At 36.6% G+C, this 23,776-nt stretch overlaps 1 protein-coding gene across 1 annotated transcript in view; it reads left to right on the top strand.

Moving 5' to 3' along the window:
• The first annotated feature begins 4,494 nt into the window (after positions 1–4,494).
• Positions 4,495–23,776, top strand: part of alk (ALK receptor tyrosine kinase) — a 124,576-nt gene continuing 105,294 nt past the window's right edge. Inside the window, exons 1-3 of the mRNA XM_025055097.1 lie at positions 4,495–5,785; positions 16,313–16,420; positions 22,064–22,228. Of these exons, the coding sequence (XP_024910865.1) occupies positions 16,375–16,420; positions 22,064–22,228 (211 nt within the window). The 5' untranslated portion in view covers positions 4,495–5,785; positions 16,313–16,374. The remainder of the gene's footprint in view (positions 5,786–16,312; positions 16,421–22,063; positions 22,229–23,776) is intronic.

Raw genomic sequence — 23,776 nt, 5'->3', positions numbered from 1 at the left:
GTCACTGCTCTCTTCTGGTCAGTGGTCATGTGACATGAATGGATCTGTCCAATTTTATAGCTGGGGTGTTACAGCACAAAAGCTTTAATTATACTAAAAGATGTGGAAGTGACACATGAAATATGAAGTATCATGAAGTGTCAATACGTTATGAGAGTAATTGACACTCAATCGGTACTCGTGTGATTGACACTCCCATCATTATATATAACTATTACCTGATTAAGGGCATCATATACAATTTAATTAATATTATGAAATATTATGTAAATAGAAATAGATTTTAATAAATGTACAATATATAATATAATCTGTTGCAATGGACCAATCATTGAAGAAGAACTTTGGGGGTTTCTGACAGTCATTCAGCTCTCCAGTTTGTTTGTTTTTTGAAAATCATTTGCTCTAGACTTTAGTTTTAGGGCTAACTGGTCCATGGGGGAAAAAAAATTAAAATTAAATTTCAAAATAAAACCTTAAATGCTGGTAATGGCCCCCAGCCTGGTGTTTGGGGAACCCCAGCTCTAGAGCAGGCAGGAAGTTAAGCTTCCTGAGTCTGTGGTGAATGAAACTGCCCTTGAGCCTGCTAGTTTTGGCCTGGAGACTCCGCGGTCTCTGCTCTGACGGCAGCAGGCTGACAAGGCTGTGAGATGGGTGGGTGGGGTCACTTGGCATCCTGATGGCTTTGGGGGTGAGGTCGGTGTTGTAGCTATCCAGACTGGAAGGGAGAGAAGGGAGAACATTGTTCATCAAGGCTCAGTGTGCCCTCTGCAGTTGTTTTATTTATTGATTGATTCATCTTCTACAGTACACATTAACCCCACTCAGGGTCGCAGGGGTCTCAACTCCCATCTGCCATCAGGCAGGGGCAGGGTTTACCAACAGATCTATAATGGTCTATTGCAGACTTACATATTACCACCTCTATTTACTGAATATTCCCTACCTAAGCTACAGCAATAAACACATTATTTATTTTCCTCACTTGCATTTAAACCCATTTTCATTTAGTCAAAATGTGTTATTTTTATGATGGAGTAAATTAATTTAATCCTTCACTCTTCCATGTAACCTGTAGCTAAATATGGTTGATAAATTCCACTTCTAATCGACTCCTGCATTATGCAAAGCAATCACACTTTTGCATAAAATCTCTGGAACACACTGTAGCCGAGTTCCGTCTCAATGTAAAATCTTCAGTAGTTTTACCTGCCAACTCTGCATGCTTTAACCATGTTCCATAAGAAATTTGGAGAGACTTTAGGATCGATCAACGTGTTTATACATTTCGTAAGTTGTGACACTGTATTTAGAATAGAGCTAATAATCAAAAATACAAATTCTCTTTTGACTTATTTATGAGAAGAATATGTGAGAGGTTATGTTTTATACAGCATTGCAGTGTAGGCCACAGTATTCACAGATTTGATGACAGTAATTACCTGTGACAGGCAGCCTTATTATCTCTTCCAGAGAGCCTGGCAAGAGGTTTTCTGGAACTGCAGTTTGGATTCTCATTAACCCCTGTCACCCTTTTTGACAGGAAGGAAAGGTAGTAGAGGACCAACATCATTTGGATTGCACGTTGACATTTTACACAAAACAAGCCAATTTTTGGTATTGAGCATGTGTCAAGCATATGTACCCATATATACGAAGAACATATATATATATATATACATATATATATATATATCCCATATGATCCCATTGATGGGTTAGCAGCAGATGCTGTTAGATGCTGCAGATGCTGTTAGCAGCAGATGCAGGAGTGCTGACCGCTACACTATGGAACCAATAATATATATATATATATATATATATACACTCCCATCATTATATATAACTATTACCTGATTAAGGGCATCATATACAATTTAATTAATATTATGAAATATTATGTAAATAGAAATAGATTTTAATAAATGTACAATATATAATATAATCTGTTGCAATGGACCAATCATTGAAGAAGAACTTTGGGGGTTTCTGACAGTCATTCAGCTCTCCAGTTTGTTTGTTTTTTGAAAATCATTTGCTCTAGACTTTAGTTTTAGGGCTAACTGGTCCATGGGGGAAAAAAAATTAAAATTAAATTTCAAAATAAAACCTTAAATGCTGGTAATGGCCCCCAGCCTGGTGTTTGGGGAACCCCAGCTCTAGAGCAGGCAGGAAGTTAAGCTTCCTGAGTCTGTGGTGAATGAAACTGCCCTTGAGCCTGCTAGTTTTGGCCTGGAGACTCCGCGGTCTCTGCTCTGACGGCAGCAGGCTGACAAGGCTGTGAGATGGGTGGGTGGGGTCACTTGGCATCCTGATGGCTTTGGGGGTGAGGTCGGTGTTGTAGCTATCCAGACTGGAAGGGAGAGAAGGGAGAACATTGTTCATCAAGGCTCAGTGTGCCCTCTGCAGTTGTTTTATTTATTGATTGATTCATCTTCTACAGTACACATTAACCCCACTCAGGGTCGCAGGGGTCTCAACTCCCATCTGCCATCAGGCAGGGGCAGGGTTTACCAACAGATCTATAATGGTCTATTGCAGACTTACATATTACCACCTCTATTTACTGAATATTCCCTACCTAAGCTACAGCAATAAACACATTATTTATTTTCCTCACTTGCATTTAAACCCATTTTCATTTAGTCAAAATGTGTTATTTTTATGATGGAGTAAATTAATTTAATCCTTCACTCTTCCATGTAACCTGTAGCTAAATATGGTTGATAAATTCCACTTCTAATCGACTCCTGCATTATGCAAAGCAATCACACTTTTGCATAAAATCTCTGGAACACACTGTAGCCGAGTTCCGTCTCAATGTAAAATCTTCAGTAGTTTTACCTGCCAACTCTGCATGCTTTAACCATGTTCCATAAGAAATTTGGAGAGACTTTAGGATCGATCAACGTGTTTATACATTTCGTAAGTTGTGACACTGTATTTAGAATAGAGCTAATAATCAAAAATACAAATTCTCTTTTGACTTATTTATGAGAAGAATATGTGAGAGGTTATGTTTTATACAGCATTGCAGTGTAGGCCACAGTATTCACAGATTTGATGACAGTAATTACCTGTGACAGGCAGCCTTATTATCTCTTCCAGAGAGCCTGGCAAGAGGTTTTCTGGAACTGCAGTTTGGATTCTCATTAACCCCTGTCACCCTTTTTGACAGGAAGGAAAGGTAGTAGAGGACCAACATCATTTGGATTGCACGTTGACATTTTACACAAAACAAGCCAATTTTTGGTATTGAGCATGTGTCAAGCATATGTACCCATATATACGAAGAACATATATATATATATATATACATATATATATATATATCCCATATGATCCCATTGATGGGTTAGCAGCAGATGCTGTTAGATGCTGCAGATGCTGTTAGCAGCAGATGCAGGAGTGCTGACCGCTACACTATGGAACCAATAATATATATATATATATATATATATACATATATATCAGTGGTCAGACAGCAGGCGACATGGAGCATGCTTTCGTAAAAACAGCAGATATGAATATGTCACAGAATGTGTCGAGTGCTAAGGTAAACGTGCACCTGGTGTAGTATCTGAATATAGAAAACCTGGAAATTTATAGAGAATCAGAACATCACTCTCAAAAAAAAAATCAATGACCAGAGAACAAGCCCTGTGACCTTACTACACAGGTCAAGGAGATTGGCTGATCTGTGGAGTAACGAATGGATGACCGTGGCCCTACGACCTTGTCCTTAAATTGTGCTTTCTGCAATTATATGTTGTCATATACGGGTGTGGGTTTTTTTTTTTTTTCAGTTTATCTTGAACGCTAGCATACAGAAAATGTGTTGAATGAAACACTAAAACATTTGGGGAGTTCTTAGTAAAGACACAAATTTAACTCTTTAGTGTTTTTCTGATTAATATAATTGATGTTGATGTTGCTTCACAGCCATCTTCAAAAGACATGTGGCCCATAAGTTACTGATAGTCAGCATCTGGCTGGTTTAAAAAAGTGGACCAACATTTATTTGAAAAAACTAAACACAATGGTTGCAAACAGGAAAAATGTATCAACATTACCTTGGAAACAAAGCAGAGGGACTGAAGGACCACATGTGCCTCTGGAGCCACATGTTAAGACCCCTGCATTAGACAAAGTTGATATGCTGAGAACAAGTCAGAAATATATTAAGCTCAGTGAGATTTGTAGAAGATGCTTAACCCGTCAAATATGTATATATAAAAATCTGCTTGAAGCTAAGATGAGAAATAATTAGACATTACATTATTTTATTCTAATTCCTATTCTATTTTATGACAATTACATAATGTCACATTAGGAAAAATGCGTTTCTTTAAAAACAATTTCACCCCTGCTGCTTTCATTGGGACACAGTTTCTCTAGCTCTTTTATTATTATTATTATTTCTTTAGGTTATTTTTGGTGTTGCAATGGTTGGTAATCATTACATATAACAATGTTGCCTTCTGTTAGTTGTTAACGAAATCCATGTCAGGCACAATAATCAGCAACAGCTTTTCCATTATTGCAAGGCCTGAAATGTAGGATTCCTGTTGCTGATGGTGACTGTTAAGTATCCGTGGTTCCACGTTGATGTGCTAGTTTAAGGAGATGATAATAGAGGCACAGCTCTTTGAACAGATAAAACAGCATGGGATACAACAGCCTCAGAGTGCATCCGTTTTCTTCCCAAATGCATCCTCAAAGCGCATCAAACCTTTTAAGAAGTATTTGCAAATTAAATATGTCGTTGATGATCAAGTGTTGCATTGTTTCTAGCCATTTGTATTTACTTGGCATGTTCACAGACTCCACTCTTAATCTACCATTGTATTACTAAATTCTTCTATCTCTACCACTGATTATTATACCTAACACTCTAAGCAAAGACACTTCTCAGTTATTACACATTTAACAGTAGTAGTTTATGTGTGTGGATCCTTATACTTATGATTGAGTATTCAAAAATCGTACACCTTCAAGCATTAATTCTGAGTGTAATCAGTGGTTAATTATTTCTATATTTCCCCAGTTCCTTCCTACTGTTCTTCGGACATTGATATATGCTTGTGTGATTGTTTGCTTTCCTCTTTTGGGCTTCAGTGATTTTGCTGTATTTCTTTTCTCGTCTTATTTTGTCTTTTCACATGCAGCATAGCAAAACCACTATGCTATGCTACATTGAACAAACCACAAATTGTATCAGTGTCCATATTATTTTGTTTATTTTTCAGGACAGCACAACGCTATACTAGGGCATTAACAAAAACAAAATAAAAAAAACAAAAAACAAACACACACACAAAAAACAAACAAACAAACAAACAAACAAACAAACAAAAAAACGTCGACGACCACTGGGAGGAGTCGAGAAGTTTTTTTTTCTTCCGCGTGGGCACTAACGCACGAGAGAGGCCTCTTTGGCCTACGTCGATATTGTACCACGACTAAACCAGTAGTCATAATCACTCCATAAAGTGATAGATAACGTGTCCCTGAGCGTAAGAAAATAAATAAAAAACTCGCCAAGCCACCTGCCGTTGACAACAAGTGCTCTGAAGGATAAGTGTGCCCCAGTTGCGCATTAAACCAGAACTTTAAATTGACGGTGCTGTGGAACTCCACTTCCGTCATGCTGGAGCGGATACGTGAGCAGAGGAACCCCCCGCGGTTTGTCCCGGCAGGTGAAACTGCCACTTTCACTGGGAGCTGACAGGACAACTGATTGCCGTGTTATCTGCATTAGCAAAGGCTACGGGAGTCGTTTATGGTGAGTTACGTGCTCATTGTTGGACTTGTGTGTCTGTGTAGTTCTTCCTCTGTCAACGGTATGACGCAATTAAACTTGTCGTCGACTCGACGTCGAGCCAAAGTGAGAAACCCCCCAAAAGACCCATTTTCGTTAATCTCGTTAAACCGTTTTTTTCACCTTACCTATGACCATTTTTTGTCAAAGAAGAAATGTAGGGACTAAATGAAGCCTTATTTTCTTTACCTTTGATATTTTTTGCATTTGTTTGATCAAATTATAGTGGCACCAAGATATGAAGTAATTCCTTGTGTTTGTAATTGTACTTGGCTATATACACCTATTTCTGGGTGTGTATGATATTCTTATGTTTTTATTTTCCACTTGTGAAGAATATATTTAAACATCTGACTATTCCTGAGAATTCTCGTAATCAATGCACCATATGTCTCATGTAAACAGTCAGATATCTGGTTTCTCGGAGACTGAGCAACTGTTATGCCTTCATTAAAATCCATCTCCCTTTGGCTCTATTTGTTGTCAGTCACAATTTCAAATATAAACAAACAGACAGACAGAAGGTGGGAGAGTGTAGTGTATGTGGTTGGAAAGAAATAACAACAAATCATAAGAAATTGCTGACCAGTGGAGGTTACACTGATAAGATAGGGAAAACAGGAGGAATTATGACCTGGCCAAATGTTTTTTGTTTTTTCCCCCTCCTTTTTCTCTGAGGGCTATGCTTTAGGAAAGCAGCCTGCGATATTTTCTTTACACAGTGACAGCTAGTAATAATGCTAGCACACACTGAACAGTTGTGAACAGGGAGGATAATAATGGCAGCCTTCACCCCTGTGTCTTAAATAGATTTTTCTTTTATTTCAAGGGAGTATATTTGAATGTTGCATTTCACACAGAATAACAACAAATGGAGTGAAGAAAAGGTAATAGATGCCTACACTATAAAACAGCTGCCAACTCTATCATGACTGCATTAGAAGGATATTGTCAATCACGCCAGGTCTGAGTTAAGGCTTTCCCTGCTTCACTTGTTCCATGTCATTCCTTAGTCAGGCTGCATTCGTGGGATGTGGAGCCCAGGGTTTATTTTTCCAAAACATAAGAGCAGAGATAAATCAGCCCATAACAACTATGGATGTGAGCAGCAATTTAATTTTTTTTTTCATGCCTGTCATGAAGACATTGGCTTTTACCATGGAAATGATTCTTTGATTAGACGATAAATTGGCTTTTTATCAAGTGACTGAACCACAGAACACATTTATCTTTTTTATACTCTCATTTTTCATTGCAGACATGAGAAGTAGAGATTTTATTAAGTAAGAGGTTATATCATTTTAGGGAATTATTTTAAGTAAATAACATATTTAGTATATAAAAAAGATAAATATATGTTCTCTAGTCTGCTTAATGTGGATAAAACCGAGCTTGCCTGAGTGCTGTGTCTTGTGTGTGGAATAAATTAAATTCAAAACCAATGACCAACTGGTCAATTAACTTCTTCAGTGATTATAACTACGTTTGTTTCAGTTCTTACCAACTGAGACATGTACATTTGTTAAAGGTAAGGACCTATTGGTATTTAGTATAACATAGTGTTTGTTGTGGAGAGCAGAGTTTCATTATCAGTAAACACAAACAAACTCTTCCCACCAAACTAATTTTTGTTACACTCTCCTTAGACTGCCGGTCTTACTGTATTTCTTTTCTTTAAAAAAAAAAAAAAAAAAGGCAAATTGGCTTGAAGAGGTAACTTGTTTTCCCATCATGTTTATTCACACAGAGTTTATCATGCAAGGTAATTAAAAATAGTAAATTTAAATGTTGCAATCTACTTTTGCCATTTTTGTTTTACAAAATTTATAGTAGGTAATTATTTTCAAGTCTGCTTGCATTTTCCTTTTGTAGAGCATGCAAATTTACCTAAAGAACATGACTAATCTGTTGCTCAATTAATTGCTCTAATAACTATTACTATACATTTATCCTAAATGTGTAGGTTAAAATTCTTAGTACGGATGGTTAAAATATATTTAACACTAAAATTAAATATTTATTGATTTATAGTGTACACTGACATGCGTAGAAATACATGCAAGTCTGGTTTCTTATGTCTGGTTTTTCAAAAGAAATGTATTTAATATCAGTTAAATGGGATAGTAGTTACGGCTAACAAACAATAAAAGGAAACACTGACAAAATTTTAAACTCATGCATTTTACAGCCAACTGCAGTAACAATTGATGTTATCTGACTGCAACAGGACAAAGCATCCAACTGTTAAAGTGTAGCTCTTGAACTTTTGGGAAAGTTCAGTTTTATCTATCAACAGGATTAACCTTCTAAAGACTTTAAAGGTGTAAGGAAGCTTTGAAGGGTGCCCAGCGTTCAAGGCTGAAGAGAATCAAAGAATTAAGTTGTGTTTTCAGCTGCTGACTGTGGAATGTGGTTACCACAACCTCTGTGAAAGTCCAATCTTTGGCTGGGTGGTTCAACATCGATTGGTGCTACATGTACAATATGTCCATTCACAAAGTGTCTGAGATTGAACACACCAGTGGCATATGATGGTGGCAGTAGAACCAAATCTTTGGCTTGTAGAGGGCAATGTTTAGCGCAAATGTTACTGTTGCATATAATGGTTCAGACAAAGGATTTCAAGCTGTTGGTGTCTGTGTTAGGCTTGATTCAAAAGGCTCTCAGGTGGTGGCACGTTCCTGTTGCTAAGTACTTGGAGCTGTTGATGTGGCATAACAGTATATTTAATCAGTAATTGATTACAGGGAGTGGTCAGTTTACGACATCCTCGACTTACGGTATTTCATGGTTATGTCGCCATGTAAAACAAATTCTGCACAGTCCTAGATTATGATATTACCAATGTGTTAGGGTTTTATGTGCAAATCATACAGAATTATACTGTATAGTATTGGTTGTAGGTCCAGCTGTTTTGGCTTTGTAAATTTATTTTAATTTTTTATTTATAGCACCCAAGATAATTTAATTGAGATTTTTTTTCTACTTTGGTAAAATGCATATTATGTCCTGAGCTGCAGTATTGACAAAAATGATGACTAAAGAAGCAAAGTTAGACAATACATCTATTGTCTCTCTATTTAAGTGAACTCTTAAAAACAAGACAATAATATGATCCTTTTTACTCTACTGTCCATATAACGGATGTGATGCTCATATATTTGCATGGGATAATAATGGAACTAAGGGTTAGGGAAACATTGCCTGGCAGTAGCCCTTCTCTGTTTTGTTAAGTCCTCTTGACCTTGCTGAGCTTGCTGTGTCAGACATTGGCAAATTGAATCATGGATTTGCTGTTGATGAAGAATTGATGATTTCAACAGGAAACTGTTAAGTGAATAGTGAATAAAGATAGAAAGAGTTATTTTTGAGTGAAGTGGCGAATGCATTGTCTGCACACTGGGGTTTGTAGATTATTTTATTAAAACAGACTATAACAAATATGGATTCTTTCATTTTCCTTGATGTAATTTATTTCAATTAGAGAATCTTTTTAAAGGCCTCTTAATCTAATAATGACTCATCGACTATTCAAAAAAAAAAGAGAAAAAAACGCCTGTTCAGCCTCAGAGACCAACATGATAAATTATGAAACCTTTTTTATATTATTTTTACTCATAATATAGATATTTCCATTGTATAAAGCCTACTTACAGATCTGCTGAAATGTGTGATATATGAATGTGTACCGCTTCCTTCTGAAAAGTCTATAGCCTATAGCTTCACAAAAGCATTTAAGGGATTATTGATCTGAAGAGGCTTCAAAGACGGTTGAGTGAGTCTGAAAGCTACCCCAAGAGACTCTCCGACACCAGGGTCCAACTCTTTACCCTTTCTCATTCAGGGTATTAGGAGGCTCAATGTTCCCACAGCAGTAATAGGTTCACCATTTATCATCTATCAACCTGATAACTGAAGCAGGTTAAAGAAAAATGCTTTGCTCTTTGCCAAGTGTGTTGAGCCACACTGGGACAGATAAGTGGTTACCCTTTTATGGTGTGTTTTTCAATGCATATGTATGTTTGTGTATGCGCTTACTTCAGATGAAGCAACATAAACATGTAGACCTGTAGCCCATCTCAAGGAAAGTGCTCCAGTGGCTAAAAGGATGATCAGGCTAGAGTGCTTTGTGGGTATATTTTACCGTGCAGAAGGATGCCTTTAAACACATTGCTCACCAAGGGAAGATGTTTATACCATGTTGCCTTTTAGCTGCAGTTGTTAGCTTGTGTTGACAGCCCCCAGACATTGAGTGGCAGACAGTGAGGGGTCAGATGTCAGTGCATTTTGCCGCACTCACTGTGTCAGCAGACTGTGACTGCCACACAGTGGCTGCCAGCCTGTCTGATTTTTAACCAGCCTCCCTATGTCCTAGGTTCCAAATGTTATCATTACTGTGAGAGGGTATGTCATCTTTTTCTTCCACTGGAGCATGGACACATTCATAGCAAACAAAGCAGTACAGTGGCATTCAGTGTAGTGTGAATGACAAGCTACTGTAACAGCCACAGCGACAAGGACTGGAGCACATAAAATGATTCAAATAATGACTCCCACAGTGTGTATAACAAATGTGGAATTATATGACTCAACCTTTGATGCCCCAGGGTTAAGGGAATGAGCTTACACATGGAGATGGGTTTTGTTGTGCAGTAGGAGAAATAAAGCTAAAATGCATAGAAAGGAGAAAAGGAGTGTGAAAACGAGAAAATATTACTCTTTCTGAGAATCAGGGTAACCAATACAAACCCTTTGGCAAGCCAATGTGGATTCATTCATTTCTGAATGTAACCTTAACCACTTCACTGGGAACCAGCATCACATTTATCTTTGTAAACACCAAAATTACAACTGGACAACTGAAGCTAAACAGACCAGTCAACCTCTATTGTAAGTAATAAAAATGTTACATTGATGTTTTGATCTTAAAGCCAACAATGACAGTAGAGCTCATTTACAGAGGAACAGTGCTAAATGATTGGAATAAAGCTTGTTTCAAAAAGTACAATGTGAATGGAGTAAAAAGTAGCAGTTTGGTTGAGAGTGTTCACTTTGTGAGAGGTTCGCATTTGATTAATAGCAAAGAAATAGACAATGATACAACAACTGTTATTATTTTCCCCTCCAAACATTTGGCCACTTTTAACTCCACAATGCAGGTCAATGAAAAGACTATTAATGTCTGTAATGACCTGCAATCACTTTACACTTTCCATTGTGGAGCAGATCTATCAACACAGACCTCATACAAACATTCACACAAGGGACAAACACATGTCCTATTGTTGACCACAAACCATGCAAAATTTGACAGAGAAGAGCTATAAATGTGGTGTGTGATTGGCTACAAAGAGCCTCAAGGACAATAGGTGATATGTCAGCTGTAGCAAAGGAGAACAAGTGTTGAAAATGTTTGCATAGCGGAGTTAGTGCATGGTGAAGACAGATAAAGGAAGTTGGGGTAAGAGAGAGGCTGTTGAACGTATTAGGTCTGAACTGCTTGTTAATAGTTTGGGCCGATGGATAATTTGACAAATAAGATTAGGCAGTACTTCTGTGCGTGTGAATGTTTGCAAATGATGTTTAGTTAGAGTAGAGAGTAGAATAGGCAAGAAGGAGAGTAGAAAGAAGAGAAGTACAAAATAAAAGGCTTTACAGTTATTTTCAAGGAAGGATAGTTGGACAAGTGGAGATAAGTTAAGATTTTGTGTGTCAGGAAAACAAAACTGGTCCACTGCACATTTTAGGAACAAAATAATTATTGAAGATCTGGTTTAGTAAAACAGCCCTATGCTTACAGTGCCCTCACACTAGGCAGTCGTACTCTTGGTCAATCGTTTCTTTGTTAAATAATATATGAAATCTTCATGATTTGGTGATATTGAAATGTACACAATGGTGCAACAGCCTTCTTTTGTACATCCTTTCTCCCCATACACCCTCACTGACAAAGATATCCTGTACCATACAAGAGATGTGCTGTTTCCCCACTGGTGCCTATCAATCCTCACAGATTCTGTTCTTTGCAGGTTATACCCTTGAGCAAGGTGGTTTAACATTACCTCCATTTGGCCCCAACTCCCTAAGCTGTCTTCTTTTGGGTTGAGAAAAACATCCCTCTGGGTTTGTTCTTTATTGCTGTTGCCAATTTGTCACTGATTTATTATGTAACATTGACATTCAAATCACACATGTACACACACATTGATGCTACTGTGAAGGAGGTCTTTTTCATTCATCAGATTCTGGTTCATTAAAAAAACAGCAGAGGTCATGGTTTAAACCCCGTTATGAGTTGAGTGGTTTATGAAAAGGTCATTGGACCCTTGGCCTTGTCAACAAGTCAGTTGCTAAGACACAGGTATAAGAACCAGACATTATTGATCGCATATGTAGACTTTTCACAGCAACGTGTTTTTCCCTTCTCTTTGCTCCTGTCCGTATGTCCTTTCAAAGGGTCAGTTCTATTAAACCTATACAGTGTTAACGTTTAATGGGTTTCCGGGTCACTTCGTTCTATAAAAAATTGCCCTCACGGTGCCCCAAGCATGTCACCAACTTTAAAAACTTGCAGGGAAATCGATCTTTCTATATTTGAGATGATATTGTATGTGAAAAGACTAGCGAATAATTTCAAATATTACAAGGACTGCTGAGAGAATGATTTTAAAAGATACGGACACGTAAGCCGACATGGTCATACATTTTAGTGCAGCTAGTCCATACATTACAAGCTAAAATCTTAGATTGTAGATTATCGAGGACTTAATTTCTTGTCATCAAGAGATATTTTTTTCATTTCGAGAGACTAAAGATATTCTTTGGAGAATTTAATGAAGTGAAGAGCCTTTGTAAGAGCATCGCTTACATACCAAGCTATATAAGTAACATGTTTAAAAAAGGTTTACAAACTCTTCAGGTCGCACCTGCTGTAAGAAGTGTGTTGTTTTGTCAAACTCGTAATGAGCCTAAACGCTCAGGGAAGGTGGGTGGTGTAATATTGAGCATCTTATTCTCACGCTACAGAAAATTATTTTTAGCTCAATTGAACGAGAAGTACTACATACAAACCATGACAGTGTTTTCACAGTTCTTTCATTAAAGATCCACTTGTAGCTGCACATTCCTCTTAATTATCTTCTCATCATTTCTGACAATTGATGAACAACAAAAACTACAATTTCCACATAAGTCAGATCTACACCATGGGTGTACACTTCCTGTTTTTTTTTTTTGGTGAAATAGAATGTCATTTCCTTTTATTATGTCAATCAGATTTAAAGTCTCTAAATCAAAAGCAGATAGACATTATTTTAGGATAGGTGATAATGATGTGTTTCTCTGCTCTTTGATGAAGAGAGAGATGCTGGCTGGTGAATTTGTGCAAATGGAGTCAGAGGACACTTTGTCCTCAGCAATTTTTGAGAATATTTATTTTCCAAATATAAAGAACAATATCTTTAAAATGTCCTACTTGCACCAACTATACAACCAAACACAAGTTAAAGGTAATATATAAGCAGTTATATGGACAGCAATACTTCTTGCATTTATTTTTGTTTATAGCAGTAATAATATTTGTCTTCTCTACTTTTTGGATTGGCAAAACCTATTAAAGCTTTGTTTTACATTATACAACATTATACAATAGATATGAGGTTTCTCAGTTTTAAACTTTGACACAGCTGAAAACAGAAACCTATGTTGCTGCATGACAAAACGGAAAAAAGATGTTATCACTTAACAAAGACTTTCCCTCTAAAATCAACCTGCTTATATTTAATGCCTGAACATTTTAAAGTATTTTATGAGAGGAGTCTAACAGGAACAACTAGTTTTCATCAGTTTGGCACCGACACACCAACACTTTCCCTTTCAAACTCACTAAAATCATTGGTTATAAATCTGTAATTCCACAGACCAGAGATAAAAGTACTACACAAAATTTAAATCATGTTTGTGTCATACATATTATATGAAGACAACATTGTGCTTTTTGTCCTTCTTTCTCACTTGCACACAAACAGACACAGTTACATACAGAGTTTCTTGGTGTTATGTCACACTGCCTGTAATTCTGGGCATAAATCTTGTCAGTCAAATATTTGAGAAAGTTTGATTTGAGTGGTCCAGTGGTAGTTTTTTTGCATTCTACTTCCTCTATCTTTATACATCATTCAGTAGAAAAGAACTAGCACCTCCTGTGGGATACGGTGCTTCTTTAACAGGCACAGGAAGTACATCCTCCTCTTCTTTCAGCTTTTCTCTTTAGGGGACGCCACGGTGGATTATCTATCTCACCCTATTCCCTGCATCCTCTGCTTTAACACCAACCTCCGGGCCCTGTTTTACCACATCCACAAATCTCCTTTGAGGTCTTCCACTCCTCCTTCCTGGCAACACCATCTCCAATGTCCTTTGTCCAACATCTCCACTATCTCTCCTCAACACGCGTCCAAACCATCTCCACCTCTCCTTTCTAACTTTATCTCCAAACTTTCCCTCTGATCTGCTCATTTCTGATCCTCTCCATCCTGGTGACTCCCAGTGAAGATCTCAGCATCTTCATGTCTGCCTCCTTCAACTCAGCCTTTTGTCTATAAGACAGATATTATCAAACTACCAAGTCTGCAATGAATCATAAATACTATTATAAGTAATTTATTTTTTAATGTAAGTGACTTTTCAAAGCAGGGTGGTCTATATTAATTGTGACCTACAATTGAGCTGTATAATAATTAGGTACCACAATGTTAACACCTTGTTATAAGAAGATGAAAAAGTCTACATACGGGAAAAAAAAAGAAAAGTCTGAGAACAAAAGGCTTGTAAAAGGATGTTTACTTTGGGCTTTTACAGGGGTTAGGCAGCAATGTGTACAGATTCTGCAAAGGTCTTAATGAAAGTCTGAGTGCTTCGTGAACATGGAGGTTCCTCTGGTACAAATCAATGCAGTCCTTTGTTGCACAGAAAGCAGCCAATCCCAAGGCCTACACAGTCTGACGTGGTTCTGGCAGACTCTGACAAGCATTTAATGACGTGTCACTGTTTTAGACAGGTAATCAATTTATTTAGGCAGTAATGTATGTATCCCAGGATAAATCTTTAATTAATGTCCAGAAAGAAGAGGACATTTGTGATGCAGGAGGAAAAGAGCTGTTGGACTCAGGTTGTCTATTAGGTAGCATCATAAATCCTTTAATTTTTTAAAAAGTATACTGCAATTTTTTCATGTCCGATACTGACACTGCAAATTAGAATTCTTGCCAATACTGTATATCAAGCTGATACCTTATTTTCTCCTGCCATTGCTGTAGTGATAGTATCCCTGTTTATGGCATGTTGCGCAAATCGAACTATAGTTGTTTTTTGCGATGTTCCATCCTGCAATATTGACCAATATCTAATCCTGAGTATCGGATCGAGAGTTCTCTAATTATCAGCAATACCTTGATATTTTAATCATTATGAGTTTCCTTGTCTCTGTGCAAGCTTGTCTTCACAGAGATGACCCTAGTGAGCTGTTTCATGTTTATATGTTTATATCTCTTTTTGTTCAATTTGCTACATTAAGGGATCAGTGCACTATAATGTAGCAAAGCTAACATTGAGGAATCAAGTATAGTAGTAGCCTTTACTTCTGAAATTAAAATATGGACTAAATGAAATGGCATTAATAGTTGTTCTTTTTTACTGTCTGTGTTTTCTTAAGTATTCTTCCCTTAGCTAACTGCAACATAACTTGATTATTTAAGTTAGAAGTGATTAAGACACCATCAGACAGCACGAAGAATTAAAGTACAATATGTTCATTTATTCCTGGTCAGCTGACAGCTTTAGTTGGCGTTCATTGATTAATCTATTAGGCATTTGAAGGATTTGTGAGAGTGGATCGAATTGAATCGGATTATTAGAGTTCACTTGCTTTTTCCTTAGTGAAGTGTATATGCAGGTCTTACAAGACCTCAAACCTATATGAATATATATTTACTGAAATAATTAACAACACATTGTTACTGAAAAGTGTTACTATTAGATAATTTCATCCATCACCATAGTGATGGGGAGCAGTGAATGCTGACGGTGTCAAGCTCAGTGCACCTCAGGGGCAATTTGGCAACTGCTGGAGTCTGATATCTTAACTGCCCCACTATGTGCATTTTAGTAAAAACAGTACACATATTATAGCTTAACAATGAATTCTCATTATCTGTAATTATTATAAATTTGTTCATAGAAATAATCACAATCAATATTTATCCAGTGAATTGCCTATCTAAACATTTTCATGTATTAATAATATTTTCGACAGACATTTCTACACTGTTTTTTTTTCTAAATTCACATGACCTTAACTTAAATGTCAATAAAATGGCAAAAACAAAAATGTTTTAACTGAAACATCAGACATTTAAATGGGTGGTTTTGAAACCTTTATTATTCTAAAAGGATGGTAATAACATTTAGATTTTGCTCTTTTTTTTATTGCAGATGATACTGCGTCTAGTAGGACTGCAGCCAAATTTCTTGGAGGGTACTGGAGCTTTTCCTGGATGTCTGAATATGACCTGAGCTTTCCTAATGACTCCATCATGTCAGGTAAGTGAAATATTGTCAGCTGTCCAGATACAGATGTAAACTCTCAAATGTATCTTTGCTCTCCAGTGACATACTGCACTCCATTGTAAAAGCTCAATGTGTTGGTCCCCCTGTTAAAGGCTTACTTAGGTTCTCTAGTAGGCAACTCTGCTAAAAGTCTAGTGTCTTGTCAATGGCTCAAATAGCCCACATTGTAAAAGGGTTTTATTTTAAGATGGAAGTTGTTTTGTTTAAAAACAGTTATGTGACAGTTAAGTACTGTGTGTCTAGTAGGGATGGCTCAATCAGATATTCAGGATCGGTATCACTCTGATATTGGTCATGATTTATGATTCATGCCTGATCTAAAGTAATGAACTTACACAAGTGGTAAAGAAAAGGAACAGGGTGGAATGGATGGACACAAGTAATGGGTGAGTTTCATTGACTGAGCTATGCTGTGAAGTAGGTTTGATAGTGTCTCTGTCTAATAGACAAAATTCTGAGCTGCATGTGGCAATATTGTAACGAAGATGCTAAGCTTGTTCCTGGGAGTGACCAAAGAAGCTTAGAAAGGTGTGGTTGATGTGCTTTAGAAAGGTTCTGAGGAGAGATGGTGACTATATTGGGCTAATATCAGAGATTGAGATGCCAGAAAAGAAAAAAATGTTGATAACAATATGGCTGTAATGGAAAAGAACATAAAATGGCTACTGTAGCAGTAGTCAAAGAGTCGGATAGGGAGAGATAGAGGCAGATGATTTGCTACAGGACCCCTGAAGGGAGAAGCTGAAAAAAATAAATTCTTTATTTATGTACTGATATAAATATTCCTTTCACAACATCAAGTATGACACTATTTTTATGAGTCTCAATATGTGACAAAACATTGTCAATAAAAGCACCAATATGCCAAGCATGACAAACATCACTGTACGAAATGCTGTTGTGCCTGAAGACAGATATTTGACAGCACGGTGTCTATCAGAACTTTGTAAATAGAGACGACAGAAGCAAAACTTTATTTTAAGTAAAGGCAAATACAGCAGAAAAGAGAAGTACTTGTTCTTTAAGGACATAACACAAAAATATTTTACAGTGCCCCCTGTCTTGTGCAAGTGGAGACAGGTTTATTTCATCTTCCGCTACTGGATTCAGGGGTTATCTGATTGACCCCTGCCCGGATCTCACTCACTTGTGCCTTGCCTTGTATTTTTACCAAATAGTCTTCATGTCCTCCTTTGCTCCATCCATTGATCTTTTCTTTCTCTATGCTATTTGTTTTGCAGCTACGTCTGCAACATCTTTTAGCAAAAACAAAAGTTTCTTTACATAAAAACCAAACCACCTTTAACAATTTCCAAACTGTTACACATCACCTTTTCTTCTCATACAGTAGAACCGTGGTTGTTGAACGCCTCCCTTTTTGAACAATAGGGTTCACAAACAAAATTTTTAATCAAAAATTGCCCCGGTTGTCTTACCATAACTTGGTTCCCGAACAAGTCAAGAATATCATGTGGGCAGCAAGTGATCACTGAGTGACTGAGCGTGTGGCGTCAGTCTTGCCTCAGCCCACACTCAGGATATACACGCTAAGAACTGTTGTCTGATTTGGCCCATATTTCTTGCACTGTGCTATTTTTTTTATTTATTTATTTTATTCCGTAAATCACCATTCAACCTAAAAAAGCTAGTGAAAGTGGAAAGACGAAAAGAAAAGTAGTGAGAGCAGCAATAGAACTGAAGAAAGATTATACGAAGACATGAGAATGGTGCTCGTGTTTCAGCTCAGGCTTTACAGCATGGCATAGATATCATTAAGAACAAGGAAGCAGTAAAAAAAGCTAAGGTTGCCAAAGGAGTTACTGTGGCAGAAATGGTAAATAAAACTGGTAGACATACAGTAATTGGCTGATCACCGGTTCCCGCCAAATTGCACGCCTAATAACAACCATGTTCTTCAAAATTGGAACCAGCAATCGCCCTATCGCTCTCTCCTCCTTAAAAAAAGACCTCTATGGTAGCATAGTTGGGCTTCTATTACTTTTACTATTTGATCTATCGATCAAAAAACTCGCAACACTCAGGAGTCCCCTCGGGCCAACTAAACATTAAACCACATACACTAAAACTCCAACTGTCATCAAACAACACACACAAAAAAAATTACACCAACACCATTACACCATTACACCAAAACTCCAGCTGTCATCAAACAACACACACAAAAAAACTACAACATGTACTGTATATGTGTAATTGTCATAGATACTTATACACTAATCTGGACCTTGGTTTCCCTGCTTCAATGGTTTCCTATTGCATTAATCTGGGCTAGCCTCAGTGAATTGAGTTTTTCAGATGGCCAAGAGGTCACACTATTGACTTATTGCTGTGCTGGCACTTATCTCCTTAAGGCTCTCTGCAGATACAATGATCCAGGAAACATCCTACTATACCTACAAACAAGTTAACAAGGAAAAAAAGGGGTTCAATAATAACCAGACTGAAGAGGTCATCCTGGGCAATGACTGGCATTTACACAAAACAGAAGAGCTTTAAACCAAAAGTAACCAAATGCATGAATGTAATACTGCCCTCTTCCTCAACTAAGATGGTACAGTACAGCGTTTGACTGAGACACTGAACAAACACTGAATGAATAAGCATTGAGCTATATGAGAACAAATCCTTGTGTTGACGGTCATTATGTAGAAACTGTGATGCAAAGACACTCAACACCTTGCAGTCTCCCTCGGTGCTTTCTGCCTTTTTGCTGCACTTTAGAGGAAATCTGTCCTCAGCTACTGATCATAAAACAAAGATTAATTTCATTGCTTCGTGTGAGGATGATTGAATGTCTGTAATGAAATGTTGTTCAAAGCACGTCAATCTGACAGGAGTTAGTACTAAAGCAACATAGAGGCAATAAAAATATATGACTGAAAACATTTCTTGGTACATTTGTTATTGGTTGTTATCTTGATACTTGTGGAAACTGTAGTCTGGCCCTATATGCATTCAGTCTGTGCTGTAGTCAGAGACTGATGCCCTCTCACATGTGTCTTTGAGTTTTTCTGTCACAGACGTTATTGTTGATCCTTACTCTTATTTTACTCACCTGGCTTTGCAAAACTAAGTCCCTTCATATCCAGTCTTTAAGGCAGCATTTTTGCTTTAAAGTCAGATGCAGATCTAAGCTTCAAGGCAGGGCTGCTACAGTATGACTGCCTTTGAGCAGCACCACCACTGTACAGATTATCCAGCAATTGATTATTAAAATAACAGCCCAAAGAAAAACTGTAAATATGTATACTTGACTGAATGTTCATCAATACATTTTCCTGCATTGGAATATGTAAAAAAAAAAAAAAATTAAAAAAATTATTGACATTCTTCCCACTCTTCATCTATTTGTTTACTGTTAAAAAGGACAATACTGTTTTTCTCATTATAATCAACCCTTATGGACATGCAGCCAATACGGTTGACAGTAGGCTATAAAAAGAATCAACTCATTAAAAAGTAGAGTTGTTGTTGTTTTATTTTATTTTTATTATTTTATTAAAGTTTTAAATGTGCATTATAATAAATTATAATGCATGTAACCAGAATGATCTGGTAACCAGACAGAAGTTGTGTGTTAGAATCAAATGGAAAAAGAAAAAAAAAAAAATTCAAGGCAAGTATGTAGAAGTCCAAGTTAGATTGTTGGCCTCGGGGTTGTTTGCAGTTAAAGGTAGAGGGCAGGCAGACATGCATATGATAAAGTCAGATGTTTTTTGAGTTGAGATAAAAGATAAAAAAGAATCAATGACAGAAGCATCAGATGTGATGGTCAAATTGATCTGCCATTATAAATAGAAAATGTATTTTATTCATTGCTCATTGCACATCAGACAGCTTTTGGATATATCAGGTTTCATTTTCTTATTACAGTATTTCTCATTGTATTTTTAACTTATTGGATGTCTTGGTTTTACTTTGGTCTTGTTTACTCTTTATATTGTAATTTGAGAATTAGACAGACGTGCTGTGAGGCAAGATGCAAGGTTCGGTAGTGTTTAGCTACTTTATGTTAAAGAGTTTAATAGACAGTAATGAATAATACAGACAATGTCTCCATGTTAATCTGAATCTGAATGTCTGAGGTGGGTCAGTCGGGCAGTGGCCAGTAAAAGAATGAGCTCAGGAAGATGTTTGGTCAAGAAATAGGAAAAATGCAGTCATTATGTTTATGTAACATTTCTATATTTTATTTTGCATTACCTGATCGCAATTCAATGTGCCATGCCTGAACTCAAACATATCAAAATGAAGTTGGTGTTTTGTCGCACTTGTTTCTTTCTGGCATAAAACAATGAAACACATATTGTGTGTAGATGTGTAATTCTCTACTTGTACTTTGGTCTGTATTTGTATTGAAACAACTTTGTGTTTTATGAATCATCATTTGTTATAAATCATTTTGAGTCTGTGAAGATTCTCATAAATCCAGGTCATGTTATTCAAAAGAGTTTAGTTGTTTGCAACTAGACTTCTTCTTAGAGAAACATTTTAAGCAATCTGTTTCCTTTATATTGTATGACCTTAGCAAAGTTTGAACACAATAATTTTGCCAAACACTAAGGTAAAATAAATGCAAAAAAAGTCACTGTGTTTGTTCAGTAAACATATGGCGTGAACAAGTGTGTTGATCCCACCCTCATTTGACTTAATGAACAGCACAGTTCCACTACGGCTACGTAACCATTTGATAACTGAATGTAAATCAGCCTTCACTTCCACCGTATCTTCTGCTTCTTAATTTGTTCACATTTCTTCACCTCTTCTTCTCTCCAGTGGCTTTAGGCTACAGCACTGTTTTTTTATTTTAATTTTGTTACCAAATAAGATGTTTTCCCCAAGGAGACTATTCCGCTTTAGTGACCGAGAGGTACCACTGCAGGGATTCAGCTTAAGGCAGCCTTCTCCACAAATGAGTAGGTTTGTAATTTAAGTGAAGCCTAACACGGTCTTGATAAAACCTCATTAGATAAAGTGATAATCATTTAGTAAGTTTAATAATTTTGGATTCTCTCTGACCCTGGGTCTAAACCAATAAATACCTTCAAGCAACATACTGTAACTGCACTTTGAGTTTGTTGGTTTTTGAGTCTTGCAATCATAAAGTTGGTGCTCTTTCCGTGAAGGGAATAAAGATGACACAGAAGTGGAGAATACATACACAGTAGTCGAACTGACAGTATTTTATACACTATGCCTTTAAAGGAACTCTAAAAAGTTCCTTTAAAGTCCTAACAGATTTCATTTAACAAGACAGATGGATGAGTCTATGTGTGGTCTGCCAATAGTGATGTAAAAGACAGATAGGGACGAAGATGACTAAGAGGAGAGGCAGCGTTTGATTTGTCCCTGTGCAATTTGTAGGGAGTGAAATGATGTATGTGGTATCAGCTTAAAAATGATGCCAATGTTGTCAGTGCTATTATAAATCACACCTACTGTATATGTTCCATCAAATACACCACACTAAATATGTAAAAAAATATGTAATGTAAAAAAATATATTTTCTCCTACTTGTTGTTTGTACCAACATAAAACACATTGTTTGAAATATATGAATTAAAATGTTTGCGTTTTTTTTTTTTTTTTTACAGAAAACCAGTGCCATGGGAATAAAAGAACATGTGTCCAGCAACAAGAAGGCATACCAGAGTTTACATGGAGCATAGTGGCTGCTGGGGACCTGCAGCAAGAAATGAATGGAAGGAGTGAGAAGAAGACTGGAAGTCCACAGGGATGGGAGGAAGGTAAGACTGAAGGTATCACGACCCCCTTGGTTGGGGAATCTTCATATTTCATCATACAAGTGCGCCACAGTCTACATTGCTTTTCATAACATTTTTTCCAGCACACTTTAACTCTATTTTTAAAATAATATTTCTCAAAACCATTTATTGTAGCATTGCGTGTCTGCCTCAGTCTGCTTTGGGCTAAGCAACCAATTATTTTCATACGGAAACAAACTGATATACACACACACACAACACTGAGTAAATTCACCTTCCCTAAATTGGTGAGAAGGTAACAGTAAACTGGAATTGCCCGTTATCCAAAATGCCTTAAAGTTTTCTGAGCAAAGAAGCAGAATATAAGTTTTGAGCCCCTGCTTACATGCCCTCCATAGTTTTTTTAAAACATATTCTTACTTTTTTATTTTTAAAAAGTTATTTTTGCATATCCTTCAGTGAGATATAGTAAAAAGGAAACAGAAGTCAGTTATTGACTCAGATTTCATTTCTTTACTTTATTACTTTTGGAGTCACAAGTCTACGGCCCTGTATGTAAATGAGCAAGTGACATATTTATAGATTAGACATAATAGTTGGTTCCAGTTTAGATGAAACTTATGATACATGTCTGTCCTTCATGTGGAGGAGGTGCATGTAAGGCATGTAAGTGGATAAGTGCATATATATACATATATATATATATACATATATATATATATATTTATATATGTATATAATGCATATAATATTGTGGACAATCACAGTGCCTGTGATTGTCCACAATATTACTACATATTGGTGTGACATCAGTAGACCATTCTGTTGTATGTGGTTTGGACAACAGTTTTGTTCATTCCTTGATCTGCATTATAAATATGAATGAATAAAAAAACATTTATTGGAGGAATTACTATTGTATGGAAAGTGGATATTAAAGCATCTGATGTAACACAATCACGTAGATACAAAGACTAAAACATAGAAATGTTTTATCAAAATGTATCAGGTGAACAGGCTACAGAAGCAAATGTCTACTTTCGCCAAATATCAATGTTAAACTTTAGTTAAATACATAATAAAAAGATTTAGTTTAGTTAAATATGAAATTCATCTGGGCATAGAAAGATTTATACTAATAATATACTACTAATTTAAACTGTTACCGATACTTCAGTTGTGATCACTTTATCCTAAGATCAAAGTTTTAAAACCAACATCAAAACTAAATATACTTGGTTAATTAAAATTACCTTTGGAGAAGAGCAGTGAAACCGAAGACAGAACATGCAGTATATATCTCTGTGTAGGTTTTCAGTCATGCTGGTCATTTAATCCAAAAATGGTTACATCTATTCAGAACTGAAGAAGCCTTTCGAATGAGAGGTGAAACGTCTTCGGTTGCCCTCGATGTAACTATTTTTGGATACAGTATATATCCATCTCTAAAGCTACATAGGTGTTTTCTCTTCGCTCAAAGTCGATGGTCTGACTGAGACTAGATACTTCTTAAGGGGCTTCTGTTTTAAATGTAAGGACTGTATTTTGTTTTCACTCAACAGTATACAGTAACTAGGATTT

The sequence above is a fragment of the Cynoglossus semilaevis genome, chromosome 1 (assembly GCF_000523025.1).
Source record: "Cynoglossus semilaevis isolate Cse_v1.0 chromosome 1, Cse_v1.0, whole genome shotgun sequence".
NCBI classification, from domain to species: domain Eukaryota; kingdom Metazoa; phylum Chordata; class Actinopteri; order Pleuronectiformes; family Cynoglossidae; genus Cynoglossus; species Cynoglossus semilaevis.
Note: the sequence above shows the minus strand (reverse complement) of the source record. Positions and strands in the feature narration are given on the sequence as shown.